Source organism: Myotis davidii, unplaced genomic scaffold, assembly GCF_000327345.1.
Source record: "Myotis davidii unplaced genomic scaffold, ASM32734v1 scaffold299, whole genome shotgun sequence".
NCBI classification, from domain to species: domain Eukaryota; kingdom Metazoa; phylum Chordata; class Mammalia; order Chiroptera; family Vespertilionidae; genus Myotis; species Myotis davidii.
In genome coordinates, this window is record NW_006293088.1 from 6,303,725 (window position 1) to 6,331,275 (window position 27,551).

At 43.6% G+C, this 27,551-nt stretch overlaps 1 protein-coding gene across 5 annotated transcripts in view; it reads right to left on the bottom strand.

The window, feature by feature from the left end:
- Window positions 1-27,551, bottom strand: part of PEX14 (peroxisomal biogenesis factor 14) — a 133,808-nt gene that overhangs the window by 100,940 nt on the left and 5,317 nt on the right. For 2 of the 5 annotated variants that reach the window (XM_015565893.1, XM_015565892.1), the window contains exons 2-3: window positions 12,087-12,134; window positions 2,350-2,394 (exon numbers count right to left, since the gene is read on the bottom strand). The exons of 1 other annotated variant lie outside the window; for it this stretch is intronic. In XM_015565893.1, the coding sequence (XP_015421379.1) occupies window positions 2,350-2,394; window positions 12,087-12,134 (93 nt within the window). The remainder of the gene's footprint in view (window positions 1-2,349; window positions 2,395-12,086; window positions 12,135-27,551) is intronic. 2 more of the 5 variants (XM_006766730.2, XM_006766727.2) reach the window with 1 other exon arrangement.

Below are 27,551 nucleotides of genomic sequence, written 5' to 3' on the forward strand. Positions count from 1 at the left end.
AATTGTACAGAAACTACTAGTTTAAAGAGAATCTTTTATCTGCAGCCTGCCACCTAACCATTCTAGGCACCAGGGAACCGCAACGCCAAACCTCTCCACGTCCATACCTTATGGACACGGCCAAGAGGCAGGAACTTAGAAAGGACAACATGGACGTGAGAACACACGAGGGATAACATGAGGTTGGACCTGTAAGTCAGGGAGACCGTGTAATGCAATTAGGGAAGCCGAGGCACAGCATGAGGAAAGGACCCATCCAGTCAAGCCCAGCTCCCATTGGCTAGGTGGGCAGCCAGTGCCAGCCACAAACCATCCCGCTGCTTCCCTGTTGGCTATACTAGTAATTGGCGAGTCTGTGCTAGAGCCACCAATTACCTTTCGGCCTCTGTACTTAGTTTACAGACAAGGGGAAGCAGGAGAGACCAGTTAGTAATGAGGAAGTAATGGCCACTAAAAGGCATTGTGTTTTACAGAGCTGCTTCGGCAGGAAAAGCCATTCGGAAAATAAAAAGTGAAAGAATAAAATAAGCGAGAGAAACTCAATTTTCTTCTCCCTTCCTCCCAAAGCCACACTTAGGATAAAATGAGGTTTGTGCAGGTTAATCCTTATGAGGTAAGAAAAAAATGATTAAATACATTTAAAAAAATCAATTGTACATTAAACCAAATCCAGGAACTGCAAAAACAAACACCGCAGCATCCCTCCAGCCGCCGAGCTCTGCAGTCTGGTCAGCAGGGGATACCCCACCTGACGGAGCCGCTGAGGTAATGGGAGAGGAGCAGGAAGGAAGGGGAGAGGGAGCTGGGGAGGGGCGGAGAGGAGGGAAGACCAAGATTTCTCTGAAATAAAGGTATTTCTAGACATTCCAAAGGAAGAAACAAAATGGGGCTCCGGAGACCAAGCTGAGTTCTTCAAAACTCCAACAGAAATAACAATAATGATATAATCACGTGATAAACAGGAGTTATAAACCACGTCCCTGTCAAATGATCTGCCACTATTTCGTTATTTCTTCTGCTCATTAGCAGATCTATTAACTGCCATTTTTCAGCGAGACAACAGAGAGCGCGAGCTGGAGGTGAGGTTAGGAGGCACGCCTTTGTCTTGGAAGAAAGCCCCTTTGGAGCCAGGAAGGAAACGTCTCCCCCTCCCCAGTGCTCTGGGGTCCTCAGAGGAAAGCCCACAAGCAAGCAAAGCCCCAGACAGGGCCGGGGCCCCAGCTCCTCCACAGTGGAATCAGGCAGGAGAATTCTTGCTAATCCTACATAAACCTCACAGGGCTGAAATGTCGCGGCCCATTTGCTTCTCTGTGTGCCCTGCAACCACCCAGTCCCGCCTGCAACCAACCCTCCTTTTCATCACTTGCTTCAGCCACACAGCGGGAGGAAGATCTGAGTCAGGGCCATGGTCAAATCCGTGCCTCTGGGAGGACCCGGAGCTAGGTACTCACTTCAACAAGGCACACCTGTCAGTCTTGGGTCCCAAAGTCTAAAGAAGTGACAAATCCAAATTCCCCCCCCCCCCCCCCTAATGTGCTTCTGAAATGAGTCACTGAGAATTGAAAAGAAAGTTCTGAAAGCCTGGGGGGGAGGGGGGCGGGGGGTAAGGAAATGCTGACAGGAAAAACAGGTAATCAACCATATGACAGCAGTGTTCCCAACAGAATAAAGACACGTACCCACAGGGAAAAGTTTCAAAACATCTAAACATTATTAGAGTGGTTATCAATGGCAACAAGATCTGACAAAAAGATTTTACTCTCTTAAAGACATCTCTATTCATTTCCAAGCACGAGAACTCTGACAGTGAGGATTTGTGGATGTGGACAGGCACACAGATAAAGGGTCTCCCTGAGGGCAGAGAAAGCAGAGATGGAAGATGCCGGATGCTGTAGCTTCTATGTGGGTCCAGGTGACTCCCTGAAGCCTGCACAGCACCACTTCAAGAGCTGGAGTCAAAAGCAAATTGCTCAATTGTGGAGCCTTCCCTCTGCCAGCAGGAGACGAAGAACAAGCGGCTGCTGCCCCCTAGAAGCTACCAGGGACATTGCACCTTGCTCTACAGACAAGATGAAAAGATCCTATTATCTTGCCTCGATCGCGTAACCTGTCATTAGTGAGGTGCATGGGTGCAGACGCCTCCTCCAAGAACAAGGAGGCCACATCACCTGTGATAAATTAATAGGTGCCTTTTCAACAGCTAAGATGCACACAAAAGACTCCACGCAGGGAGAGCGCACAGGCAGCAGCCTCAGAGGAAGCAGGATCCCCAGGCAGGCCCCCCCACCCCCCCCACCGAAGAGCTCAGCAGTGCGACTTTGGGGCTTGAATCCCAGGCCTGCCACTTACTCGCATAGGAACCCGTGTGCCCTGGGCTTGTTTCCTCGCTGTAAACTGAAGAAAAGAGTCATTCTCACCAGTTTGTTAGGATAAAACAAGATAACAAAAATACAGAAACAGTATGAGGCCAGCAATTCATATAGCACAAGCCCTACTGGCATTTGTGATCAGAGCTTGTAATTGGTCAGTTAATCGAAAAATCAGTTAAAGCGGGGAATCATTAAAAATGGAGCCTGCTCTGCATACCTTACACATTTCACATTAACTTAAAACCTATAAACGTACAGTCATTTGCTAATCTTTTGATGTAGAGCCAAGACCTTTTCTTTGAGTGTGGGCCCACAGACTGAAGTTCCCAGACAGACGTCTTTCTTGCATAAACCCCACCCATAACACACCCTTCACCATTTCTAAAGCAAAGCCAGAACTGAAAGAAATTAGTAAAGCAAATCAAAGTACCAAATACTTCTAGATTTTTATGATCTTCCCCTAGCTTAACTGCCATCTTGTTCACACCTCAAAAGACAGCAATCTTTTAGCAGCTCACACTTACCAAAGCATTCAGCTCGGTTTTCATAGAACCCTTTTCACATTTGTTTATAAAATACACGGTATTTGTAGGTCCCTCTGTTCACATTTATTTATATTGCACCTATTGACAGCATGTTTAGTAAACAGCCTAAATCATTAACAAATGCAATTGGCTCGCACAGGTTCAGGGCACGCTGGCCTGGGTGAGTAGGTCCCCCGGTGCCATATCAGCTAGCTGGCTGCTTCAAGGAGTGTGCTGAATGCAAGCTCTTAACACTTTAAAAAATGTATGTACTGCACAAGAGATGTGAAATGACGTTCAAAAGTACACACGAGACAAAAGGACCAGCAAAAGGAAAGAATAAGGGAGGGGGGAAAGATGTTTAACAAAGGCTGCTTACTTTTTCCCCTTCTCCCTCAAAATCCACGTTTGGTAAACGGTGGGAAAACTAAACCATTTATACAAATAACCAACTTACGAGCCTGATTCTATTAGCAGATCCTGTCCTTCAAGACCCTCTTGCTGTGGCCCTATTAGGTCACAGGGGACACAGAGCGAGAGGGAAAGGCCTCTTGGTGGACACTGCTGGGTGAAGCGGGTGACGGCTGACCCAGCCTCATCGCCCCCATCCCCCGAGACTCTGTAAGCACAAACAGGAGAGCTGTGCCACCAGGGTCACTGCTAAGGCAAGAGGTCACAAAGGTGACAGCATGTCTTCTTCTAGACAAGGCAATAGATCCGCCCCGGCCCCTGAGGGCTATGAGTTAGCTCCACTCTGAGCCCAAGTGTCAGGGAGTGCCCTGGGCAGATTTACCTCAGGAATCACTCAGTGTCGGCCCTATCTCTAGGCTGTTCGGACAAACTCATAATGGCAGAGAGAAGATTTGTGGAGCAACAAGCATAAATCTTGGTTATAACTACAAACCATAAAAGAGAGGAGAGCTGGGAGGGAAGAAGGAAGGGCGGCGAAGGCGTCCTTCTCCAAAGCACCACTTTATCTTCCTGCGGCTTCTCACGGCACAGAAGTGGGATTAACTACAAGATCATATTTTCAAACCCAAATTGGCCTATGTGGGTTGACAATGAGCTAAAATGTTTTAAAATGAAATTCTCATGCAAAACGCAGGGCACACGGCTGTCCAAAGTATTTGACATTCAGTGGTCCCCTGACTGGGGGATTTATTGAGTTTGCCACATGGAACACCCCTATTTTAGGTCACAATTAAAAATACCCCTTTAAGTTAAACTTCTTTCAAATGAGATTAATAATCGACTTCAAGCAGAAGAAGAACCTTTGAGAACGTCCCTCTGCCCAGTAAAGCTCTGGACAGCCCGTCCTCAGCAAGGGGTAGGCCGCGCCTTGAAGGACTCAAGGACTATGTCTCCAGGAGAAAAGGGGGGACACGACCCACTTCCTCCAGAGCAATGCTGCCGGGGACGAGATGAAAGATGAACTCCCGGCACCATGCGGCTCTGCGAAGAGGCCTCAAGTGCCCAGTTCCTCAGTTCCCACGTCTCTGAAACGAGGGCACTGTGTGGTTACCCAACAGCCAGGCCTCTGATTACAGGAACTATAGCAAATGTAAAGTGTTACCAGGAAAGCCAGGAACCCAAAGGATAAACAAAGCTGAAAAAGTATTTCAAATTCCACTCCTCTAATTATTACTCCTAAGAGTTTCGATTCATCTAATAATTATTTGTAAAAGGATACCTTACAACTGAAAAAGCAACCTCTTCATTTACCTGAAAGAGGAAAGAACTTGAAAGGCAGCCGCCTGGTCTATGGACTAAACCCTCCCAGTGCACAATAGGAAGGACGGGTAGGATGAGGCAGTCATTTCAAAACCAGTAAGTGGCCCAGAGATCACAGAGAAGCCACCCAGAGACAGAACGAGACTTTTCTCCAGTTCATCCTCTTCCGCATTTAGTTCTAAGCCATTTTCCTCCCCCGGATGGAGGACAGGCGGGACCCTCAGGCACCCTCCCATGAGGGTGTCCGTGTTACAAGAGGAGTGTTGGCTTCACTAGAGGTTTTGCACTGTTGAGAGAAGGAGGCACGGCCAAGTTTTTCCTATTTGGAAGGTGCCCAGGCCACAGGCCCAGTACGCGGGGTCTGGGCACACGACATCGTCCCCAGCAGAGAGCTACACCAGGAGACCCACCCCCAGCTGTTTACACTAATTTTTGGTCCCAAATTTCTCAGCAGCAGTTATGAGGGGTCCTCCCCGGCCTGTGTTGCTAGTAACAGTGTAAGTACCCAAATCGACAGATAACTCACTTCTTAAATATAAATAAATAGCCCTGGCTGGGTGGCTCAGTTGGTTGGAGCATCATCCTGTAGACCAAAAGGTTGCAGGTTCAATTCCTGGACAGGGCAGATACCTAGATTGCGGGTTCGAAACCCAGTCGGGAAGCATACGAGAGGCAATGGATGAATGAGTCTCTCTTACTTCGATGTTTCTCTAGCTCCATTACTCTCTCTAAAAAAAAATAAACATATTCTTGGGTCAAGAAATAAATAAGTAAATAAATAAATAGCAGATTTAGGATTATCCCACATGCCCAGTCACCTATATCCTGATGTCCGAGTGAGAAACAGAGGCGGAAATTACAGCTCACATGAGCAAACCTAACTCTGTTATTCAATAAGCCCATAGAAATCAACCACTATATATTTTTAAAATAATAATGCTTAATACTGTACATTTGCTCTATTTATTTATTTATTTATTTATTTATTTATTTATTTTTCCTGGGGAGGAAAAATGACAAGTTTCCAAAATCTCTAAATGGCTAGTTTCATTGCCCCTATACTTATAAAACACTTTCATGAATACAATATTAAAATCAACTTTATTTCCCCAACAAGTGCTCTGAATTTTGTTAAAAGGTGTGTGTGCCCTGACCGGTTTGGCTCACTGGATAGAGCATCGGCCTGGGGACTGAAGGGTCCCAGGTTCGATTCCGGTCAAGGGCATGTACCTTAGTTGCAGGCATATCCCTGGTGGGGGATGTGCAGGAGGCAGCTGATCGATGCTTCTCTCTCATCGATGTTTCTGACTCTCTATCCCTCTCCCTTCCTCTCTGTAAAAAATCAATAATATATATATTTGAAAAAATAAAAGGTGTGTGTTACATGTTCTACATATGCAAATATACACACATCCATAGTGCACATGAGTGTACACACACAGAAATGCACTGAGCATATGAATGTCACCCTTCAGCAATGTCTTGTGGGGAAAAAGCCTCTACTTAGAGGACAAAACTGCTGGCACACAGCCTGGGTCTGCAAGTGTCCAGTGTCCTTATTTTTAAGAATCCAGCATAGCCACAGTGAGCCCACCAGCAAGTTCACCAAAACGCTCTAACCACAAAAGATACAAATACAGGGAGGTGCCTGCAGAACTACATGAGCGGTCTCTAGAAGACTAGCCACAGGCATTCTCAAACAGAGGCTCACAGCCTAGCTCCCTAAATTCATAGAGATATGAACAGCCTTTTGATTACCGGCCTCTGGTTAACTGACGTAGAAGTAAAGAGAAAATCCCTAGGTGTCCAGGTGTAAGGGGGATGAGCTCCCCCAGAAGACCTGAGATCAAATACACGTTGCAGAATCCAGGTGGGCAAGGTTCCGTCTTAGCCTCAAGGAGAAACCTGAGGACTCAGGACACCTCTACTTAGAGGACAAAACTGCCGGCACACAGCCTGGGTCTGCAAGTGTCCAGTGTCCTTATTTTTAAGAATCCAGCATACTGCCCTAGCCGGTCTGGCTCAGTGGATAGAGTGTTGGCCAGTGGACTGAAGGGTCCCGGGTTCGATTCCGGTCAAGGGCACATGCCTGGTTTGCGGGCTCAATCCCCAGTAGGGGGTGTGCAGGAGGCAGCCAATCAATGATTCTCTCTCATCATTGACCTTTCTTTCTTTCTTTCTCCTCCCTCCCTCTCTCTCGCCCTTCCTCCCTCCCTCCCTCCCTCCCTCCCTCCCTCTCTCCTTTCCTCTCTGAAATAAAAACACATTTAAAAAAAAAAATAATAATCCAGCATACCAAAAAATATTGGTCCTAGGGAAAGTGATAAAGTAGAAATCACCATCATCATTTATAAAAATACATTCATGTAAGCTTAGCATTCTTTTGGTGGGTGGATACAGGGAAAGGTGGGTGGATACAGGGAAAAGACAGAAACAAAACAACAACAAACCCTATACTTTACAGTTAGAGGAAGAGAACACGGCAGAAGACTCATACATTAGAAAGAACTTGATGTCAATGAGCAAAAAGCTGAAATTCTAGTTTAGCCAAAACCCGTAAGCATATAAAGTAGATGAGCAATAGTGCTGCTGAATATTGAGAAATTTGTTGCGTTGAAACAAGTAGACACGTAAACGAAACTTATTTACTGCTTACTTCAAATAACCTAAATCATATGACTAAAAGGACTCTCGGAAGGTTACTTAACCCCAGTTTCTGTATCCAAGCAAGATAGGAACTGAGTTACTCCATGCCGACAATGTCCACCCATTCTTTTCTTTATTTCTTTTTTTTTTTTATTTCAGAGAGGAAGGGAGATAGAAACATTCATGATGAGAAGGAATCATGGATAGGCTGCCTCCTGCATGTCCTCCATTGGGGATAGAGCCCGTAACCCGGGCATGTGCCCCAACCGGGAATTGAACGGTGACCTCCGGGTTCATAGGTCGATGCTCAACCACTGAAGCATACTGGCCAGGCTTTACCCATCCTTAAAGACCCATCAGCAAGGCAGGACTTCATCCTGCCAGAGTGAATCCACCTAGAGCAACGGTTCTCAACCTGTGGGTCGCAACCCCTTTGAGGGTCGAACGACCGACCCTTTCACAGGGGTTGCCTAAGACCATCGGAAAACACATATATAATTACATACTGTTTTTGTGATTAATCACTCTGCTTTAATTATGTTCAATTTGTACCAATGAAAATACATCCTGCATATCAGATATTTTCATGACGATTCATAACAGTAGCAAAATTACAGTTCTGAAGTAGCAACGAAAATGATTTTATGGTTGGGGGTCACCACAACATGAGGAACTGTATTAAAGGGTCGCAGCATTAGGAAGGTTGAGAACCACTGACCTAGAGCCTTTGAGTGAGCCTGAGCATGTGTCCACAAGGTGACGAGAAAACTCAGGTCTACAGGAAATTTACAGAAGGCTTTGAACAGGTCTGGGAGAAGCTGGAAGGGCTGTCAAAATTCTTTGCCCTTGGAGGAAAAGCTCAATAAGAAACAATGAAGAAGAAAAAGTAATCAGCTGTTTTAACTAATACAAAGAGTTTTGTCATTAACATTCTGGGAGTTCTCAGAATTTGTCAAACTGGTCTGATCACCAATCTCTAGCACTGAGAACTTTATTACATTATAGAGCAACTATCCCACTAATACAGTCAGGGTTACTGGGTTCGTTTTTGGGGGGGAGGAGAATTTAAGGGGCAAGAGAAGGTAGCATGAAGTGTCACTGCTTGCGTAGAATCAAGACAAGGGGACAGACATAAACACAAACATATCATTTAGAAACTACAAAACCATACTTCTCAGCACGAAATCACAAGCCTGCTTGTATTGTCCAGAGAGGACAGAAATAAAATCAGGCCCTCCTTCCCTAGCAATAAAGCAAACAATCATGCAGAAGCCTAAATACGTACATCCACCTGCTGTCAATAGAGCCTCTTCTGTCAGAACCCCCGTCTCTATATGTAAAGCCTAAGCGACCAGTCGACCGACCAATCGACCAGTTGCTATGATGCACACCAACCACTTGGGGGCAGACGCTTAATGCAGGAGCTGCCCCCTGGTGGTCAGTGCACTCCCACAGTGGAAGCGCCGCTCAGCTAACCAACGGGCGCCAGATGCTGTGCTCACAGCTGGTGAGCACCGCTGTGGCGGCAGTGGCGCCAGCCTCTCCCAATCGGACTGACTGGGCACCAGCCTGTGGCAGGCACAGCGGGGCCAAGATGAGCGGGAGCGCCCCAGCAACCTGCTGCTTCGAGCACTACTACATCTCTTGGGGGATGTCGGACTGCCAGTTTCGGCCCGCAACATCCCCCGAGGGGTCCCGGATTGCGAGATGGGACAAGCCAGGCTGAGGGACCCCACCAGTGCACGAATCTGTGCACCAGGCCTCTAGTTTTTCATAAGGGGGAAGTTATTCCAAGGTGATCATCTAGTTCTGGAGACAAAGAACACCAGTATTTGCCTTTAGCATCCTGTGCTTAGCCCTTTTACTGTAGAGAACAGGCAGCTCCCATAAAGGAATTTTGCACTCAGCTAAAAACAAAAACAAAAATAGCATAGCAGGGTGTTCCCTCAGCACTGAACTATCCCATTCCTCCAGACCTGGCTTCCAGCTCCACAAAACCCACCCTGAGTACCCCTCACCCTCAAACTCGCTTCCTCTGCAACTCCTCCTCTGAATAATGAGGGCTCTCTCAGACTCCACGCCAGGCAATTCTGCACCAATTATACACGATTTTATACTGTTCATTAAATTATATACAGCCCTGTGTTTTTTGCTAATTGTTTCATGTATACAAATGCCTTTCCTCTCCCAGATAAAATATATAAATTACTTAAGAAGAGGCTTAGTTTTAGTCTTCGATTGTCTACTCTCCCGAGCATCCAGGGAATGGGTAACACCCCCGGCCAGAATCGCTGTGCTATCGGGCTTTCTGTGGTTGGGCTACCGTCCGTCCCTTCTCCAGCACCTGTGACTCAGCACCCGCTTCAGAGCAGCTTGTCCTGTACCCACAACCTGCCACACGAGCTCTTGCTAGCCCCTGGCGGGCTCCTCTGCCTGGCACCCTCCCACCGCCACTCCCAAGAGGCAGAAGTAGTTCACACAAGACCATACAACTCGGCTGGTGCCCTCATTTAATCAGGCTGCTGCAAATGGTTGGCCAAAAGCAATAAGGCCATGACTGAGAGACTGTGGGAGTTTAATATAAAAAATTTAATAAAAAAAGAGGGGTCTACCTTTTAATAGGGCTCTAATTACCCAACTCATAGGATCAGCCCAAATGAGATGGGAGTTTATTTCGGGGTTTTTTTTAATTATTGTTTTTTTTATATATATATAAATTGCTGCTATGTGTTTTCTTTCCTCTGAGCAATTATGCAGCAAGTACGTAAAGAGGGGAAAAAATATTAATTAAATATAAGGTAATTGTAGAGTTGGCCTGGAGAGAATGAGTCTGAACTCTGGACAATCACAGGCTACTAGGGTTTGAAGACTGCTCAGGGCCTCCCAGAAAAGAAAGAAATAAAAATACAACCAACCAACAAGCAGATGCACAGTGCAGCAGGAAAAGAGCGTGAACAGAAACATTAGTAGAGCAAAGGGGCTGCAGGGCTCCACATACCCCGAAATCAGTGAGGCTGCCAACTGCTTGGGACTCCCTGCTAGAAAGGACCTCCCACAGTTTGTCCAATCATAACCCCCCAGAATGGACCGGCCGCTCTCCTGGTGATCAATAGTTAAATTAGGAGGTCAAAATTTAAAGAGACTGAGGAATATAGGATTGAAAAGGACTGTCATGTTCAATTTGGACATCACTCCAAAACCAACTATAACTTCAGCCCAAGGGGCAGTGTGGCAGGCCCCGTGGGAAATACTCAAGGTCTACCTAAGAGACTGGCTTTCACACCACCGTGACCTCAAGGAAGAACTCAGGCGATCCCAAAAGAGTGAAAAGCCACTGCGGGGACAGGTGAAAATGAGCCATTTTTGGTAACAACAGGTGACATGATGGCAGTAGCACTGTCCTGAAACAGTCCAGGCAGGGCTTGTATCGCCCTGGTCTTTCTCCCCTCTGTCCTGGAAAGCCTTAGAACAGGCTAGGATTCATTCAGACTTGCTCACAACGTTAATGCCCTCTCCTTACCTCCTCACGCTACTGCCAGAAGGAGAAGGAAGAAAAACAGGCGAAACAGCAGGCCCCGCAGAAACAAAAGCTGGGCAGTACATCCCTAAACTTATCAACATTCAAAGAGAGAAAAAGCTCTGAAAAGTTCAGCCTAAAGCTGGCCCCTCCATAAAACATGTCTGGTTGGTACAAAACAGGTCTCTATACCCTACCAACAGGACCGGCAACCGTCCTGAAATGCGAAGTAGGATAAAAACGGGGCAGGCGGGCAGGCACTCCGGCTCAGACCCCCGAGCAAAAGCACTTTGTTAAGAAAATTACCTTCGGTACCTAGTAGGACTCTTCCCTGACAATAATATTAGCCGGAAACAAATATCATAAACCTAACTACTAACCAGGCAAAACGGAGTTCCCTCCCTTAACTGTTCTTCAAAGGCCACCTGAGGTGCCCTCACCCGTAGGGGCAAAGAACAGCTATTCCAGCCCTAGCCAGTTTGGCTCAGTTGATAGAGTGTCGGACTGCGGACCAAAGGGTCCTGGGTTCAATTCTGGTCAAGAACACATACCTCAGCTGCAGGCTCCTCCCCAGCTTGAGCCCTGGTTGGGGCGCATGCAGGAGGCAACCAATCGATGCGTTTCTCCCACACTGACATTTCTCTCTGTTTCTCCCTCTCCTACTCTCTTTAAAAATAAATGGAAAAATATCCTCAAGTGATATTAAAAAAAAGAAAAATGAACGGCTATTCTATACAATCAAGCAGCAACTTGGCTAAGCCCAGCAGCCTCACTCCAACTCAGCCCCAAAGGTTTCAGGCGCCCCACTAATTACTATTGATCAGCAATAAGCCAAGTGGTGCGTCACCAACTGGGGTGGATGCTTTCAGTTCCAGAAAAGATCAGGCTTTGCCCTGACCAGGTAGCTCAGTTGATTAGAGCATCATCCCGAAATGCCAAGGTTGTGGGTTTGATCCCTAGTCAGGACACATACAAAAATCAGCCAATGAATGCATAAATAAGTGGAAGAACGCATAAATAAGTGGAATGACAAATCTCTCTCTCTCTTTCTCTCTCTCTCAAATCAATAAATAAAGATTAAATTAAATAAAAAGAAGACGAGGCTTTACTAAAGAGATCTTACTAATTCCTGATGCCAGGAAGTCAGAAGTCAGAGGTCACTGATGGAGTTAGTCTCCACACAACATCTACTTTTAAAGGGGCACTACTGATGTAAAGCTGTAAGACCATAGGGTTTCTTGAAACTCACATTGTATTTTAACTATTAGAAAATGATACATATGTAACCTGGATTCTTACCAGTGGCTCTCGAGGCATCACATTTTCACTTCCTGGACTAGAGCTTGGCTGCAAAGAAAAACAGAAACAATAATAAGATCACAGTGCCACCCAATGGACATCAAAACCAAAGACATTCTACTCTCAAGCAACACACACAAACCCCTTTCTCACGTTTCTCTCCGTTTTTTCACACTGTAGAGGGTGCTGGGTGGGCTATCTGACAGCAGTGGCCCGAAGAGTCTGAAGTCCCAGCGAACACGAAGAGGCTGCCTGGGTTCAGTGCCAGCATCTCGAGAAGGCTGGGCTTGGCTTAGGAGGACCCAAGACCAGCAGCTGGGCAGCAGGGGCTGGGGACCATCACCAAATCCATGGAAACAGCAAAGTCCAGCAGGAAGGTGTTAAGTGAATGCAAAACCTTTTGCCTCCTCCCAACTAAGGAGTTGACCAGGAAAGGCAGAGCAAAAGTGGAGAACCGAATCCAGCCACAAGGGGGCCCCAGTTGCCCACACCCGGGATTTTCTCTGGGCATCTGTCTGGAACCAGGAAAGCGAGATCTACCCTGGTTCCTACACTAGTCTCTGAGGACAGCGATCCACAGCAGAAGAGAAAGCCAGGCTTAAACTCTTTTTTCACAATAAGCTAGTGACAGGCTGACAGATAAACGGACCAACTGGCAGGCAGGCAGCATTGTGGCCCACTCGCCCGGCTCTAATCTGTTCTGTTTCCTTCGCCTCTGGATCTCTCCCTCACCCTCACATCTGCCTTCCACCCTTGACTGATCTTACCAAAATTTAGAGAAAGAGAGAGACAGAGGCAGAGACAGACAGGCTCGGAGGAAATTTACAAACCTCCAAAAGCATAAAACAAGCAGTTTGTGAGAGTTATGATTGGTTTACTGTACTGATGTTCAAGCCAATTTCCAATTATCTACAGATAAAATCCAGACAACTGCAGCTAATGTGTGGGTCTTAGGAGCCAGCCTCCAGCCTCCACACTCCCCGAGCCAGTTCAAGATAGCAAGTGGCAGGCTCCCAGGAAAAAGAATAGGAGGTAGGGAAGGGAAGAGTGCACTCCACAGAGGGTCCCCCACGATGTCCTTACGCCCAGATGCCACCACACAGCTGGCACATGCACACTGGCAAGGACTCTGCTGGAAGACGGACTCCATCCTCATACAAAGTCCTGTCTCAAGTGCTCCTCTTGTCCCAGTCCAAGGCCAGCCAGCATGAAGCCAGGTAGCAAGTCTCAGGCCAGGAGAGCATGCTTCCCCTCTCTTCCTTCCTCCCTCCCAAGGCTCAGGCATCAATAAGCTCCTGCATTTAGATCTCGAGCCCAGATGCCTCTGAGTTCTACATCCGACTGCTTCCCTGCCTCCTCTTGGACTTAAATCCATAGCAGATTCATAATCTCCTCCCCCTGCCACACATGTCCTTTTCCAGTGTTCCCGGAGTGAAAGGGACAACTTCCACCAAAATATGTGAACACAAGGCCATCCTTGACAGCTCCTTCTCCCTGACTCGCCAGAGCTAACTCATCAAGCCCTGCCGATATTCCTCCTAAATAGCCACGGACTCAGTCCACTCACTTCTCTCCATATCCAGTGCCAGCACCATGGTCCATGCTTCCAAAATCTGCCTGAGCCACTGCAAAGGCCTTCTAATCAGCTCACCCACACCCACGCTGGCTCTCTTCCCATTCATTCTCCACACTGCAAACAGACTATCTTTCCAAGCGATAATCCAATCATCTCACCCCGAATCCACCCGCCCACCAGTGAACAAGTCTCACACAGAAAAAACTTTCAGCATGGCCTGCAAGGCCTTGCATCTGCTCTGACTACATCTCAGTCTGCGTGGCCCCCATCCGCCAGCTCTGCCCACAACAGACACACCGGCCTTTTCCTCCTCTGTCAAATGGGCCTTTGCACATGCTATTCCTTCCTTTCCCTCTGACAATTTAACTTGTCACTTCCCCAGGGAAACCTTCCCTCTCTGACACCCATGACGGCTCAAATCTCCATTATATACTAACAGCCTACTGTCCCCCACCACATTATAAACTCCAGAACTGTGTCTGCTCTGCACTGTATCCCTAGGGCCTGGGACAGTATCAGGTGCACACCAGGCATTCCATAGACATTTGTAGAATGAATGACGAGCAGTGAAGAAGAGAGCCAATGGTTCTAATTCAACTGAATGGACTAAATATTAAAGTTGATTATCTTCCTGAAGCTGCCTTCACTCCATTTGGTAAATACTAAGTGCTAACATTTATTTAGTTCATCCTTCACTTAATTCCACAATAAATTTATAAAATTATTGCTGATGAGGAAACTGAGGCAAGGGATGTTAAATAACTCACCCACGATGACTCAGTTAGTAACTGATAATAAAGGGGCCTGAACCTTTCTAATTAATCAAAATAATCAAGTTTTGTTTAGACCACATTTTATTAGCACCAACTTTAATGCTGCCCCATCAATAATAATGTAGGTTTTTTGACTTGATGAAACAATCCAATGCAAACAGCTTAGTATTTAGGCCTCATTCTGACTTAACCCAAAACTTTCTTCCTGAGAGATCACCAAGGTACTTCCCTTAAATTAGTTTATCTCTTGAACAACTAATATTTGCAAGAAGGAAAACTTGAAGCACTATACAGTACCAAGTCTCTTTCAACACATACCTTTTGTACCTTTTTAAATTTTGAACCATGAAAATATATTCTGCTTTTTAAAAAACTTTACATATTAAAAAATTTTAAAGGAAGCTTTCCTCTCATCCCAACACTCAGTCAGTCTCTTCTTCCTTAGGCGACCCACCACTGATGCTAGTTCCTTATATATTCTTCCCAGGATATTCAAAGGGTACAAGAAGTACATATATGTGTACATGTCCCCACCAAGGAACTTCAAACAGCAACACTCTCCAAATTCCTCAAGGTTTGGCTTCCTCAACTGGCATCCCAGTACACCAAAGCCAGGCCTCCAAACGCAATCTCAGGGCTGCTAAGAGAGGAGCAAGCGTTTCCCCAAACGAACTCAGTGCTGCCTGAGGTCAGTCTGACCTTATCAGTGAATACAGAGAGCTTCTTGCCAATCTGGAAGTTGCCCAATACGGATTATATTCTAGATCGTTCTCTAGCATGTCCATCCCCCATTTCCTGTCTCAGAGCCCTTTAGGAAAGTGTCTCTGGATGACCAAAACAGCCCTACTACTCTCCATACTGGTACCACCACCTGAAATTCTTTGCTGGGGAGCTAGCTGATTCTCTCCCCCCACTGGATTTTAAGCTCCTTGAAGACAGGCACTGCACTTCATTGGAGGCTGGTCTTCAGCACTTAGAATAACACTGGTCCTCAATAAACACGTGCTTAAATATTTTCACCTAAAAAGTTAAAACAAAGGAACCACTCTGTATACATGTGAGACAAGCAGAGGACCGGCAGTGCCCTGTCTTTCCCTGGAACACTTCACCTCCAACCTCACACACACCGGGCCTATTCTCAGTGCAGTGCTGTGGCCTGATGCTTCTCAACTGCGGGCGAATCACCCACAAGGGGCACTTGAAAATGTGTGCGGGTTTCTGGCTGTCACAATGACCAGGGAGTCCCCATTTAGAGGGCAGGCGCCTGGGAGGCTAAATATCCTGCAAGGCACGCAATGAAGAACCGTTGATCCAAACCACCCACAGGCCCCCTTAGAGAATCCTGACCACTGCTTCCTTATGCGGGGGGACAGACCCCATCTTCAGCACGCAGTCCTACGTGCTGTGTCAAAGGAGGCAAAGGTCTGAGCAGGCAAGTGCCTGTCAGAGCGGAATTCCCAAGCTCGTTAATCTCACCAGTCCAGCTTTCATGAAAGCCCAACACTTCTCAAACGCCTACGCCTACACATCAACCCTGTTAAGTGGTCAAGTCTACTTTCTGGCTTGAGACAAATCCCTACAAATTAAATCCCAACTGGTTCCTAGAAATCTTGACAGGGTGGCCTAATGATAGTAAGGTTCAAAACTCACAGCTGCGGTCTATTGCCAAGGGGTAAGAAGTAGGCTCTAGGCCAGTGGTCGGCAAACTGCGGCTCTTTGGTCCCTTGAGTGTGGCTCTTCCTAAGCCTTAGGAGCACCCTAACTAAGTGAATAACAATGTACCTACCTATATAGTTTAAGTTTTAAAAATCTGGCTCTCAAAAGAAATTTCAATCGTTGTACTGTTGATATTTGGCTCTGTTGACTAATGAGTTTGCCGACCACTGCTCTACGCAATCCACAGTCAGGATCCTTCGGGGCCAGACTGCAAGAGCAGAAAGGAAGAAGAGCAAAAACTGACAGACAGCCTGGCTGGCGTGGCTCAGTGGTTGAGCATCGACCTATGAACCAGGAGGTCATGGTTCAATTCCTGGTCAGCACACATGCCCAGATTGTAGGGGGTGCAGGAGGCAGCCAATCAATGATCCTCTCTCATACTGATGTTTCTATCTCTCTCTCCCTCTCCCTTCCTCTCTGAAATCAATACATATTTATTTATTTTAAAAAAACAGACAAACAAAAAAGTCCACAGTGGCAGAGAGAAAGACTTCCAGTTTAATCGAGATGAACATGCCCTCACTCCTGCTGCCCAGGCGCTGACCTTCCCGGCCAGGGAGCCCATGTGCTGACCTTGCTGCACAGCAAAGATGAACCGCACACACAGCTCAGGTTTGGACACTAAAGGACATCCCGGTCTAAAGTCTAGGTGTACTCACTGACACCTGCCAGTGACTGTAACTCCGGTACGCCCTAAGCCAGTCTGGCCTATAGGTCTTTGACGGGAAGAGTAAGATTCAATTCAACAAATGTTTTTTTGAGAGGCACTGGTACAGCGGCAAGTGCATAAACTCTAGTATTAATAATTGAGTGACCGTGGGAATAGTTTTCAATCTCTCTGAGCCTCAGTTTCCGCCTCTAGGGGAATAACGGGAATAATACTAGCACCTGACACTCAGGATGAAATGAAGTAAGAGGCAGTGTCACTGCTCCACTCAAAATCAACCAACAGACTGCTGCCTCTGATGGAGTAATAGAGACCAGGTTTTCCTTCTTACTGTAAACCAGAAAACTAAATAAAATAAACGGCACCACTGTTTGTAGACGCTGGACAGCAGGCAGTAAAGGACTATGATTCCTGACAGGACAGAAACAAATAATATGAGCCCTAAGATCACCCTGGCTGCACATTGCAGGCCAAGGAGAGCTGGGGGTGGGGGTGGGGGTGGGGTGTCCCCAGCAGACCACAGCAGTCTCACTAAGTTGAGGAAACAAAGGTTGGGGTTCAGGAAGGCCAACGCAGCTGAAAGTCACAGGACAGAGTTCCAGAGAGGAGAGAACTATGCAGAAAGACAGCTCCAGAAATCTGCTTGGAGGTTCCCTTAAGTCTTTGTTGAATATTAAAACGTGTGCATGCATAGAATGAAGCTCCACAAGGTTAAAAAGAGTGAAGAAGCTGCGAGCTGAACAGCGCCCAGAACCCTCACAGGGTCACAAGTCCCAAGCACCACAGTGGAGTGTCCTCACTGCTCACTCAGTAGAAACTGGGAAGGGCTCCATCTGGTTGGGGAGTCAGATTATCCCTGGGGTAAAAGCAACTCTAGATCTACCCTTAAAAGCGTAAAAATAGGACTTGATATTGCTTATTGGTGAAAAAACAATCTGGGTGGGACAACAGTGAAATCTAGAGTAGAAAAAAGTTGGTCCAAGGTGTCCTGCAGGCTATAAAATGCAGTTTAATCAGTGAGTCATTTTCTTTTTGTTCACATTATGTGAACTAATTGCAATGCTCAAATTTTTAATATGCTAATAAAGTTTTCAAACCTGAAAAAAAAGTAGAAGATATAGAGATGAAAAATATAATAGCCTAAGTAAAAATTTCACTGAATGGAATGAGATTAGACACTGCAGAAGAAAAGGTAAGTGCACTTGAAGACATGGCAGCAAAAACAGTGAAAAAAGACTAAAAAAACTTTTTGAGAAATAATGACTGAAAATTTTCCAAATTTGATAAAAACTAAAACTCAGAGATCTAAGAAGCTCAACAAACTCCCAGGAGAGCAAACAAAACCACACTAAAGCACATTATCATGAAACTAGAGGCCCGATGCACGAAATTTGTGCAAGAGTAGGTCATGGCAGCCCCAGTTTTGGAAGGTCGTCTGGACGGTCGTTCCACTGTTCGGCCATTCAGTCGATTTGCATATTAGACTTTTATTATTATAGATTGCTAAAAATCTATGAAAAAGGGGAAAATCTTATAAATAACCAGAAAAAAGAGAAATATTACCTACAAATATTAGTCAACTTTAAGGGTGATTTTACACTTCTGATCAGAAACTATGCAAGCCAAAACTAAAATAGAATAGTATTATTAAAATGCCTACAGGTAAAAAAAAAAAAAAAAAGTCAACCTAGAATTCTATATCCAGTGACAATGTCTTTCAAAAATGAATACTAAATTAAAACATTTTCAGAAAGAAAATAAAAAGCTGGAAGGCCTAGCTGGTGTGGCTCAGTGGTTGAGCATCCACTTATGAACCAGGAGGTCACGGTTCAATTCCTGGTCAGGGCACATGCCTGGATTGTGGGCTCAATCCCCAATAGAGGGTGAGTAGGAGGAAGCCAATCAATGATTCTCTCTCATCACTGATGTTTCTATCTCTCTCTCTCCCTCTCCTTTCTTCTCTCTGAAATCAATAAAAATATAGTTTTAAAAAATAAAAAGCTAGAAGAATTTGTTAATAGTATACTTGGACCTCAGGAAATGTTCAAAGAAATTCTTAAAGCAGAAGGAAAATACCAAATAAAAACTTGGTCTACACAAAAGAACAATGCCAGAAATTATAAATATGTTGGTAAATATAGGATATTTTAAACGTTTTTTTTATTTTTTATTTTTAAAAGATAATTTAAAATGTACTGTGGGATTTATGACATGTGAAAGTAAAATCAATGACACATAGTATAGTGGATGAGAGGAAAACTAGAAGCATACTGTTTTTAGGTTCTTACATTATACATTAATTAGTAAACTATCGTTTGAAAGTAGTCTAATAACTTCAAGTAACATAAACGTTAGAGCAGCGGTTCTCAACCTGTGGGTCGCAACCTCTTTGGGGGTCGAACGACCCTTTCACTGGGGTTGCCAAAGACCATCGGAAAACACATATATAATTACATATTGTTTTTGTGATGAATCACTATGCTTTAATTATGTTCAATTTGTAACAATGAAAATACATCCTGCATATCAGATATTTACATGACGATTCATAACAGTAGCAAAATGACAGTTATGAAGTAGCAACGAAAATAATTTTATGGTTGGGGGTCACTACAATATGAGGAACCGTATTAAAGGGTCAGGCATTAGAAAGGTTGAGAATCACTGCCTTAGAGCAATCACTAATAAACAAAAAGCAACCTAAAAAGTAGCGGTAAACCAATAGCAGATATAAAATGAAATCCTTAAAAACAATTCAATCCAGCCCTGGCCAGCTTGGCTCAGTGGCTAGAGCGTCAGCCTGCGGACTGAAGGGTCCTGGGTTCAATTCCGGCCAAGGGCACATGCCTGGGTTGCGGGCTCAATCCCCAGTAGGGGGCATGCAGGAGGCAGCCGATCAATGATTCTCTCTCACCATTGATGTGTCTCTCTCTCTCTCCTTCTCCCTTCCTCTCTGAAATCAATAAAGAAATATATATATTTTTTTAAAAAACAATTCAACCCAAAAGAAGAAAACAAAAACAAAACAAAAAAACAGATTTTAAAAAATTGCAAGATGGTAGACTTAAATCCAACCATAAACAAAACACTCCAATTAAAAGGTAGAGTTGTCAGGCTGAGCACGGGAGCCTGGGGGAGAGCAAGCCCTCGCTGTATGCTATCCATGAAAAAAAAACACTTTAAAGAAAAAGACACATATAGGTAAAAAGCCAAAGAATGGAAAATGACATACCATGCAAACACTAATCATCAGAAAGCTGTAGTGGCAATATTAATCTCAGTCAACTTCAAAATAATAGATATTACCAACCACGGTAAACAGGGAAATTTCCAAAATAAAGGAGTCAATCAAGATGACACAGTAATCCTGAATAACTATGCACACAATCACAGTTTCAAAACATATGAAGCAAATCAGACATAATTACAAAGAATAGACAAATCCACAGTTACAGTCGGAGACATTAATACTCCTCTCTCCTTAACCAGAAGTCAGTAAAGATACAGAAGGCCTACATAACACTATCAACCAACACAGCCCGACATTTGTAGAACACTCTAACAAGCAGAATATACTTTATATTTTATTTTATTTGTTTTGTTTTGTTAATTCTCACCCGAGGATATTTTTTCCATTGATTTTTAGAGAGAGTGGAAGGGGGAGGAGAGAGAAACATTGATAAGAGAGACACATCAATTGGTTGCCTCCCGCACTTACCTCGACCAGGGCCAGGTATTGAACCTGCAACCTAGATATGTGCCCTTGACTGGGAATCAAACCCAAGACCCTTCAGTGGGCGGGCCAAGGCTCTAACGATGGAGCCACACCGGCCAGAGCTATACATTATTTTCAAGTTCATAGGAAAAATTCACCAGGACAGACCACAAAACAAATCTCAAATTTAAAAGATTTGCAAACATACACAGTACGTTTTTTGACCACAACGGAATTAAACTAGAAATCAGTAACAGAAAAAAAAAATTGGAAAAGTCCCAGATATTTGGAAATTAAATCTAGTCGTAATCAGACTTCTAAATAATTTATGGGTCAAAGAAGAAATCAGGGGAAATTAGAAAATATTCTGAACTAAATGAACATGAAAATAAAACATATCTAAATTATGGAATGCAACTAAAGCAGTACTTAGAGGGAAATTTACAGTTTTAAGCACTGGTTTTAGAAAAGAAGACAGAAAAAAGTAAGAGCAAATGAAATCCAAAGGAAATAAAAGGAAAGGAATATATGATATAAAAATTACAAATAGAGGAAAATCAATTAAATAAAAGCTGGTTTTTTGAAGACACTAATTTCCCCTATTAGAAATGAAAAAGGGGAAACCACTGTATTTCTACAGATATTTAAAAGATAATAAGGCAGCCCGACTGGTGTGGCTCAGTGGTTGAGCATCGACCTATAAACCAGGAGGTTACGATTAGATTCCTGTCACAGAACATGCCCAGGTTGTGGGCCAACTGAGCTACCTGGCCAGGGCCACAAGACATTTAAAAAAATCAATAGGGTAGCTCAGTTGGTTAGAGCATCCTCCTGATATGTCAAGGTTTCAGGTACAATCTCTGGTCAGAACACATACAAGAAACGACCAATGAGTACATAAATAAGTGGAACAACAAATTGATGTTTCTCTCTCCCTCTCTCTTTCTAATTCTCCCTTCCTCTCTAAAATCAATAAATACATTAAAAATAATAAAGGAATATTATAAAAAAAACTTTAAAACAAATTTCACAACTAAAATAAACAAATTCCTTGAGACACATACCAAATTGACACTAGAAAAAAACAGAAAAGTTTTTTTTAATATATTTTTATTCATTCTAAGAGAGGAAGGGAGAGGGAAAAATAGAAACATCAATGATGAGAGCACACCTCCTACTGGGGATTGAGTCCACAACCCAGGCATGGGCCCTAACTGGGAATCAAACTGTGACCTTCTGGTTCATAGGTAGACGCTCAAACACTGAGCTACACCAATTAGGCAAAACAGGAAGTTTGATAGCCTTATATCTACTTTAAAATACACATTTAAATAATTTAAGACAAAAAAGAAATAAAACTATAAATCAATATTCCTCATAAACATAAATGTAAAAATCTATAACAAAATATTGACAAAACGCATCAATATATAAAAAGGATAATAATACATTATGACCAAGTGGAACTTATCCAACAAATGCAAGATTGGTTTAACATTTGAAAAACCAATCAACATAAATCATCGTATTAATAGAATAGAGAAAGAAAACAATAAGATCAACTCAACAGAAAGCAAAAAGAGCACCTGACAACACTCAGATAATTAAAATTAAAAGTTGAATCTCCTCCACTTGATAAAGGGCACCTAACAAAACAGCTATAAGCTAACATCATATTTTTTTAAATATATTTTATTGATTTTTTACAGAGAGGAAGGGAGAGAGATAGTTAGAAACATCGATGAGAGAGAAACATCAATCAGCCGCCTCCTGCACATCTCCCACTGGGGATGTGCCCGCAACCCAGGTACATGCCCTTGACCGGAATCGAACCCGGGACCCCTCAGTCCGCAAGCCGAGGCTCTATCCACTGAGCCAAACCGGTCCCGGCTAACATCATATTTAAATGTGAATGACTGAATGCATGTCCCTCAAGATGAACAAGGTAAGACTGTCTACTCCCACTATGTCTTTTAACTTTGTACTAGAAGTCCTAGGCTGTATGTACAATACTATAAGAAAAATAAAGGCATATAAACTGGAAAGCAAAAATTAAAATTGTCTTGCCCAGCCAGTGTGGCTCAGTTGGTTGACCCCATCATTCCATGCACAGTTTATCACCGGTGCCATTCTTGGCCAGGGCATATGCCCGGGCTGCTGGAGGCAGCCAATTGATGTTTCCCTCTCATAGATGTCTCTATCTCTCTCTCACTCTCCTTTCCTCTCTCTGAAATCAATAAAAACATATTTAAAGAAGAATTAAAGCTGTTCTTATTTGCAGACAGCACTATCATCTTAGCAGAAATCTACAAAAAAAGCTATTAGATTATGAGTTTAACAAGGTTGCAAAAATAAGGTCAAGATACAAAATCAATTTTATTACTATATACTAGCACTGAAGAACCAAAAAAATGAAATCTAAAATTCATGAATTCAATAACCTGCAAAAATACAAAATGTTTCTCGAGAAATTTAATAGAGACCATGCATGACCTACATACTTAAAACTAAAAAAAAACTATTGGGAAAAATCAAATAAACCTAAATGGAGATATATACCATGCTAATGATCGATATTAAAATATCAATTCTCCCACCAATTGACCTATAGATTCCACATAATTCCACCAAGCTTTTTTGTAGGAAGTGATAAAGTGATTCTAAGATTTATATACAGATGCAATAGACTAAAGCTAAAACAATTCAGAAAATGAATACAGTCAGAAGACTTGACCTGATTTCAAGATTATTTAATTTGCATTAGGACAGATATATGTATAGACAAATGGAACAAAATAGAGTCCAGAACTTGATCTATGTGTACAGAATGTTTTTATTTTTGTTGTTGTTGTTGTGTTTTTTTTTTAATTTTTTATTACAAAGGGTATTACATATGTGTCCATTTCCCCCCCCGCCCTAGACAGTCCCCTGGCCTCCCCTATCCCTACAGAATGTTTTTAAATTTTTGACAAAGATGATTCAATGCAGAAAGGGTAATCTGTCCAACAAATGATAATGGAACTGCTATGCATATGGGGAAAAGGGACCAATAAGCACAGGAAAAGATGCTCAGCATTAGTCATCACAGAAATGTAAACTCCAACCACAATGCCACCACACAGGCACCAGAATGGCTAAAAGAAAAAGGACGGATAACACCAAGTATTGTTGTGAATGTGGAGCAAATGAAAACTAGCACAAATTTGCAAACTCTTAAGCAATTTATTATAAAACTAAACATGCAACTACATGACCCAGCAATTGCACTCATAGATATTTATCAAGAAAAATGAAAACATATATCTTCACAAACACTTATATATGAATATTTATAGTAGCCCCAAACTAGAAACAGTCACGTGGGAAGACTCTAATCTAAGATGACTGATGATCCCCACCGCCTGGCATTCATGCGTTGGTTTTGTCCCCTTGAGTATGGGTGTATCTGTGACTTGCTTCTGGCAAAGGCGACAGATGCATGTAATTACATGTACATGGGTACGATGCATATGGCAGTAATGTCCAATTTGCTAAGAGATTCTCTCCCTTGCTGGCTGTGAGGAAGCAAGTGGCCATGTCGAGAAGACCTCAGTCTGCAGTCCATAAGGAACTGAATTCTGTTCACACCACATGAGCTAGAAACAGATCCTTCACCATCCAGACTCAGATTACAGCCCCGGCGGACACCTTGATAGCTGCCTGAGAGACTCAGCTAAACTGTGTCCTGATCCTGACCCATGGAAACTGAGACAATAGATACAGCTTGCTTTAAACTGCTACGTTTGTGGTAATACTGTTATGCAGCAATAGGTAATTAATATAATCCAAACTCCCATCAACTGATGAATAGAGCAACAAATGTTGGTACAGCTATACCGTGGAACACAGCTCACTAATAAAAATTAATTACTGACACGCACAACAATATAAATTTCACAAACATTACTCTAAGCAAAAGAAATGAAACAAAAGAATACATATATTATGAATTCACTTATGAAATTCTAGGAAAGACATTATAAACTACAGTGATAGAAAGCAGTTCCGATTTCCTGAGGCCAAAGGCCGGGAATTTCTGGGAAGCAGCATGAGGGAACAATTAGGAATACTGAAATTGTTTTAATTGTGGTGATGGTTACACAGATACACACACACACACACACACACACGTGACCCGGTACACGAAATTCATGCACATTAAAAGGGAATTTATTAGAGGAAATATTTTAATATTGCTATTTGCCCTTTCTCTATAATAGAAGTGTCAGAGATGAAAGAAAATTAGTAAAATGTATATGAAAATTTTCCTCCTGTCAGAGTCTGGGGCACGCCATGGGACTCAGAGTCAAGTCCCCGCCCACCCAAGTGCGCTTAGAAATCGCGCGAGACCCAGACCCGGCCAGCCCCACCCCCACTGGGCTAGATCCAGACCCGGCCAGCCCCATCCCCGCCAAGCCCCACCAGGTGGGGGCACAGCCTCAGGTCCCCCAGCCTGGCGCCGGGGCGAGGGGCACGGCCTCAGGTCACCTGGCCCAGTGCCGGGTGGTGGAGGTGGCCTGAGGTCAAGCTCCACTGGGCAGGCCACACAGGCCTGAGGTCCCCCGTCAAGCCCTGCCAGGCGAGGGGCACAATCTGAGGTCCCTCAGCCTGGCACCAGGACAGGGAGCGTGGCCTGAGGTCCCCCGTCAAACTCCACTGGGCAGGAGGCATGGCCTAAGGTCCTTTGTCAAGCCCCACCAGGCTGGGGGCACAGCCTCAGGTCCCCTGCCCTGGCCCAGCACCATGCAGCCTCAGGTCCCTGCTGATTGCTCAACTCATTGTTTGCAGGTAGTTTTTATCGCACGCTAACAGGTGGCGCGGGCCATTTTGCTAATTTTTTGCGCAAATGGCAACGTTCAGTAAAATTACAATAACTTTAGTTTACGTATTTATACGTTACCCGCATTCTACTGCTAGTCTATAAAAAACGTATTAATACGTGCCCTGCGCTCTACTACCAGTCAACGTAAAACGTTTAAAATGTATAAATACGTTTCCCACATACAATGTGTTAATTGCTTAAGACTCGTTATGGGAACTCGGCCTCCACTGTGGGCACAGCAATCTTGACCATTATGGTGTGATGGTCAATTTGCATATTCCCCCTTCATTAGATAGGATGTACGTATATATTTGTCAATACTCACTAAACTGACCACAACATAACTACAACATACCTATTGAATTCCACAGTAAAGTTTTTGGCCACAAGAACTTTGTAACTCAGTAAGATATTTAATATAAGGTATTACAAATATTAGCAAAGTTGCAAAAAAAGTGACTAGTTTGGAAAAAAGTGATCTTCACAATGGAGAAATCTGATGGACATCACCTTAACAAGCAATCAGACATATCCTCAATAATGGGACAAACCGGTAGCACACACTTCCTGATGTGACTCACTGAGAAGGACAGCTATACAGTATTCTCACAAAAAATGTTGAACCTGGAGCTAAACGTGAGGAAACAAATCAGAGAAATCCACATAGCAGACACTACCGAACAAGGGTCCGTACTCTCCTCAGAGTCAGTATCTTGAAAAACAAAAAGGCAGATGAACTCACCAGAAATGTATACTCTATCTTCACAAAAGGCATGCAGCATATTTTCACAGCAGCACTAACAGTAACAACCCCAAAAGCAAACAACCTACGTGACCATTAAGAGCAGAATGGTTAATAACAAATGGACAAGTATGTTCATATAATGTAAGAACTACAGATAGCAGTAAAAATGAACTGTCACTGTTCACAACATGGATGATCTCATAAACGTAATGATGAGTGAAAGCAGCCACTGAGCCAATGGATTTTAAGTCAGAACAGGGGCAACCTTTGGGGGTTGGAGAGTGATGGGAGGGACCCTAGGAGGATTTCTGAGGTCCTAGTAATGTCTGATTTATTGATCCGAGTACTGCTTACAATTCATCAAGCTGGACACATAATTTGTGTGTTTTTTTGTTAAATTTCAGTAAAAGTGTTTTTTTTAATGTTAAAGGTTAGGGAATCATTCTACATTAAAGCAGACTAAAGAAATAAATCAATACAATCTCTGTTTCTTGATTAGATCCAGATATTTTTAACTGGGAAAATTTGAATGTAGACTGTTTAATATTTTGCCAATACTAAATTTCTTATGTGCTGATGATATTGCAGTTGTGTAACCTTACTCTTATGAAAGACAAGGTGAAGCATTACAGGATGAATACTGTGATGCCTGTTACTATCAAATCCTTTTAAAAAGATATATAAGGAGCCCTCGTGCCAGTTCGATTCCTGGTCAGGAGCACATGCCCGGGTTGCGGGCTCGATCCCGTGTGGGACATGCAGGAGGCAGCCGATTAACGATTCTCTCTCATCATTGATGCTTCTATCTCACTCTCCTTCTCTCTTCTTCTCTAAAATCAATTTTTTTTTAAGGTTGAGGGGAAAAGCTCTTGTTTGCACTGCTATCATTCAAGAGTTCTTAGCCTTCCAAACCTGCATGTAGAGACTTGGAGAAGAAAACTCTCATTGGGCACTCAGTATGCACAACATGCTTTTTTATTTTTATTATTTATTGACTTTAGAGAGCGAGAGGAAGGGAAAAGGAGGGAAACATTGATGTGTTGTTCCAGTTATAGATGCATTCATTGGTTGATGTTTTTTTTTATCAATCCTCACCCAAGGATATCTTTCCATTGATTTTTAGAAGAGTGAGAGAGAGAGGGAAAGACAGAAACATCAGTGTGAGAGAAACACACTGATTGGTTGCCTCCTGCAACCAAGGTACCTGCCCTTGACGGGAATTGAACCTGGGACCCTTTGGTCCACAGGCCGATGCTCTATCCATTGAGCCAAATCAGCTAGGGTTTTCCTTTCAGATTTTATTTCCTTTCTTTCTCGGTGTGTAGTTTTTTATTTTATTTAGATTAATTTTTTTAAATTTGTAATTGCACTGTTTTCTTCTTGTTTTCCTCCTCGGGGGTTAAATTTAAGAT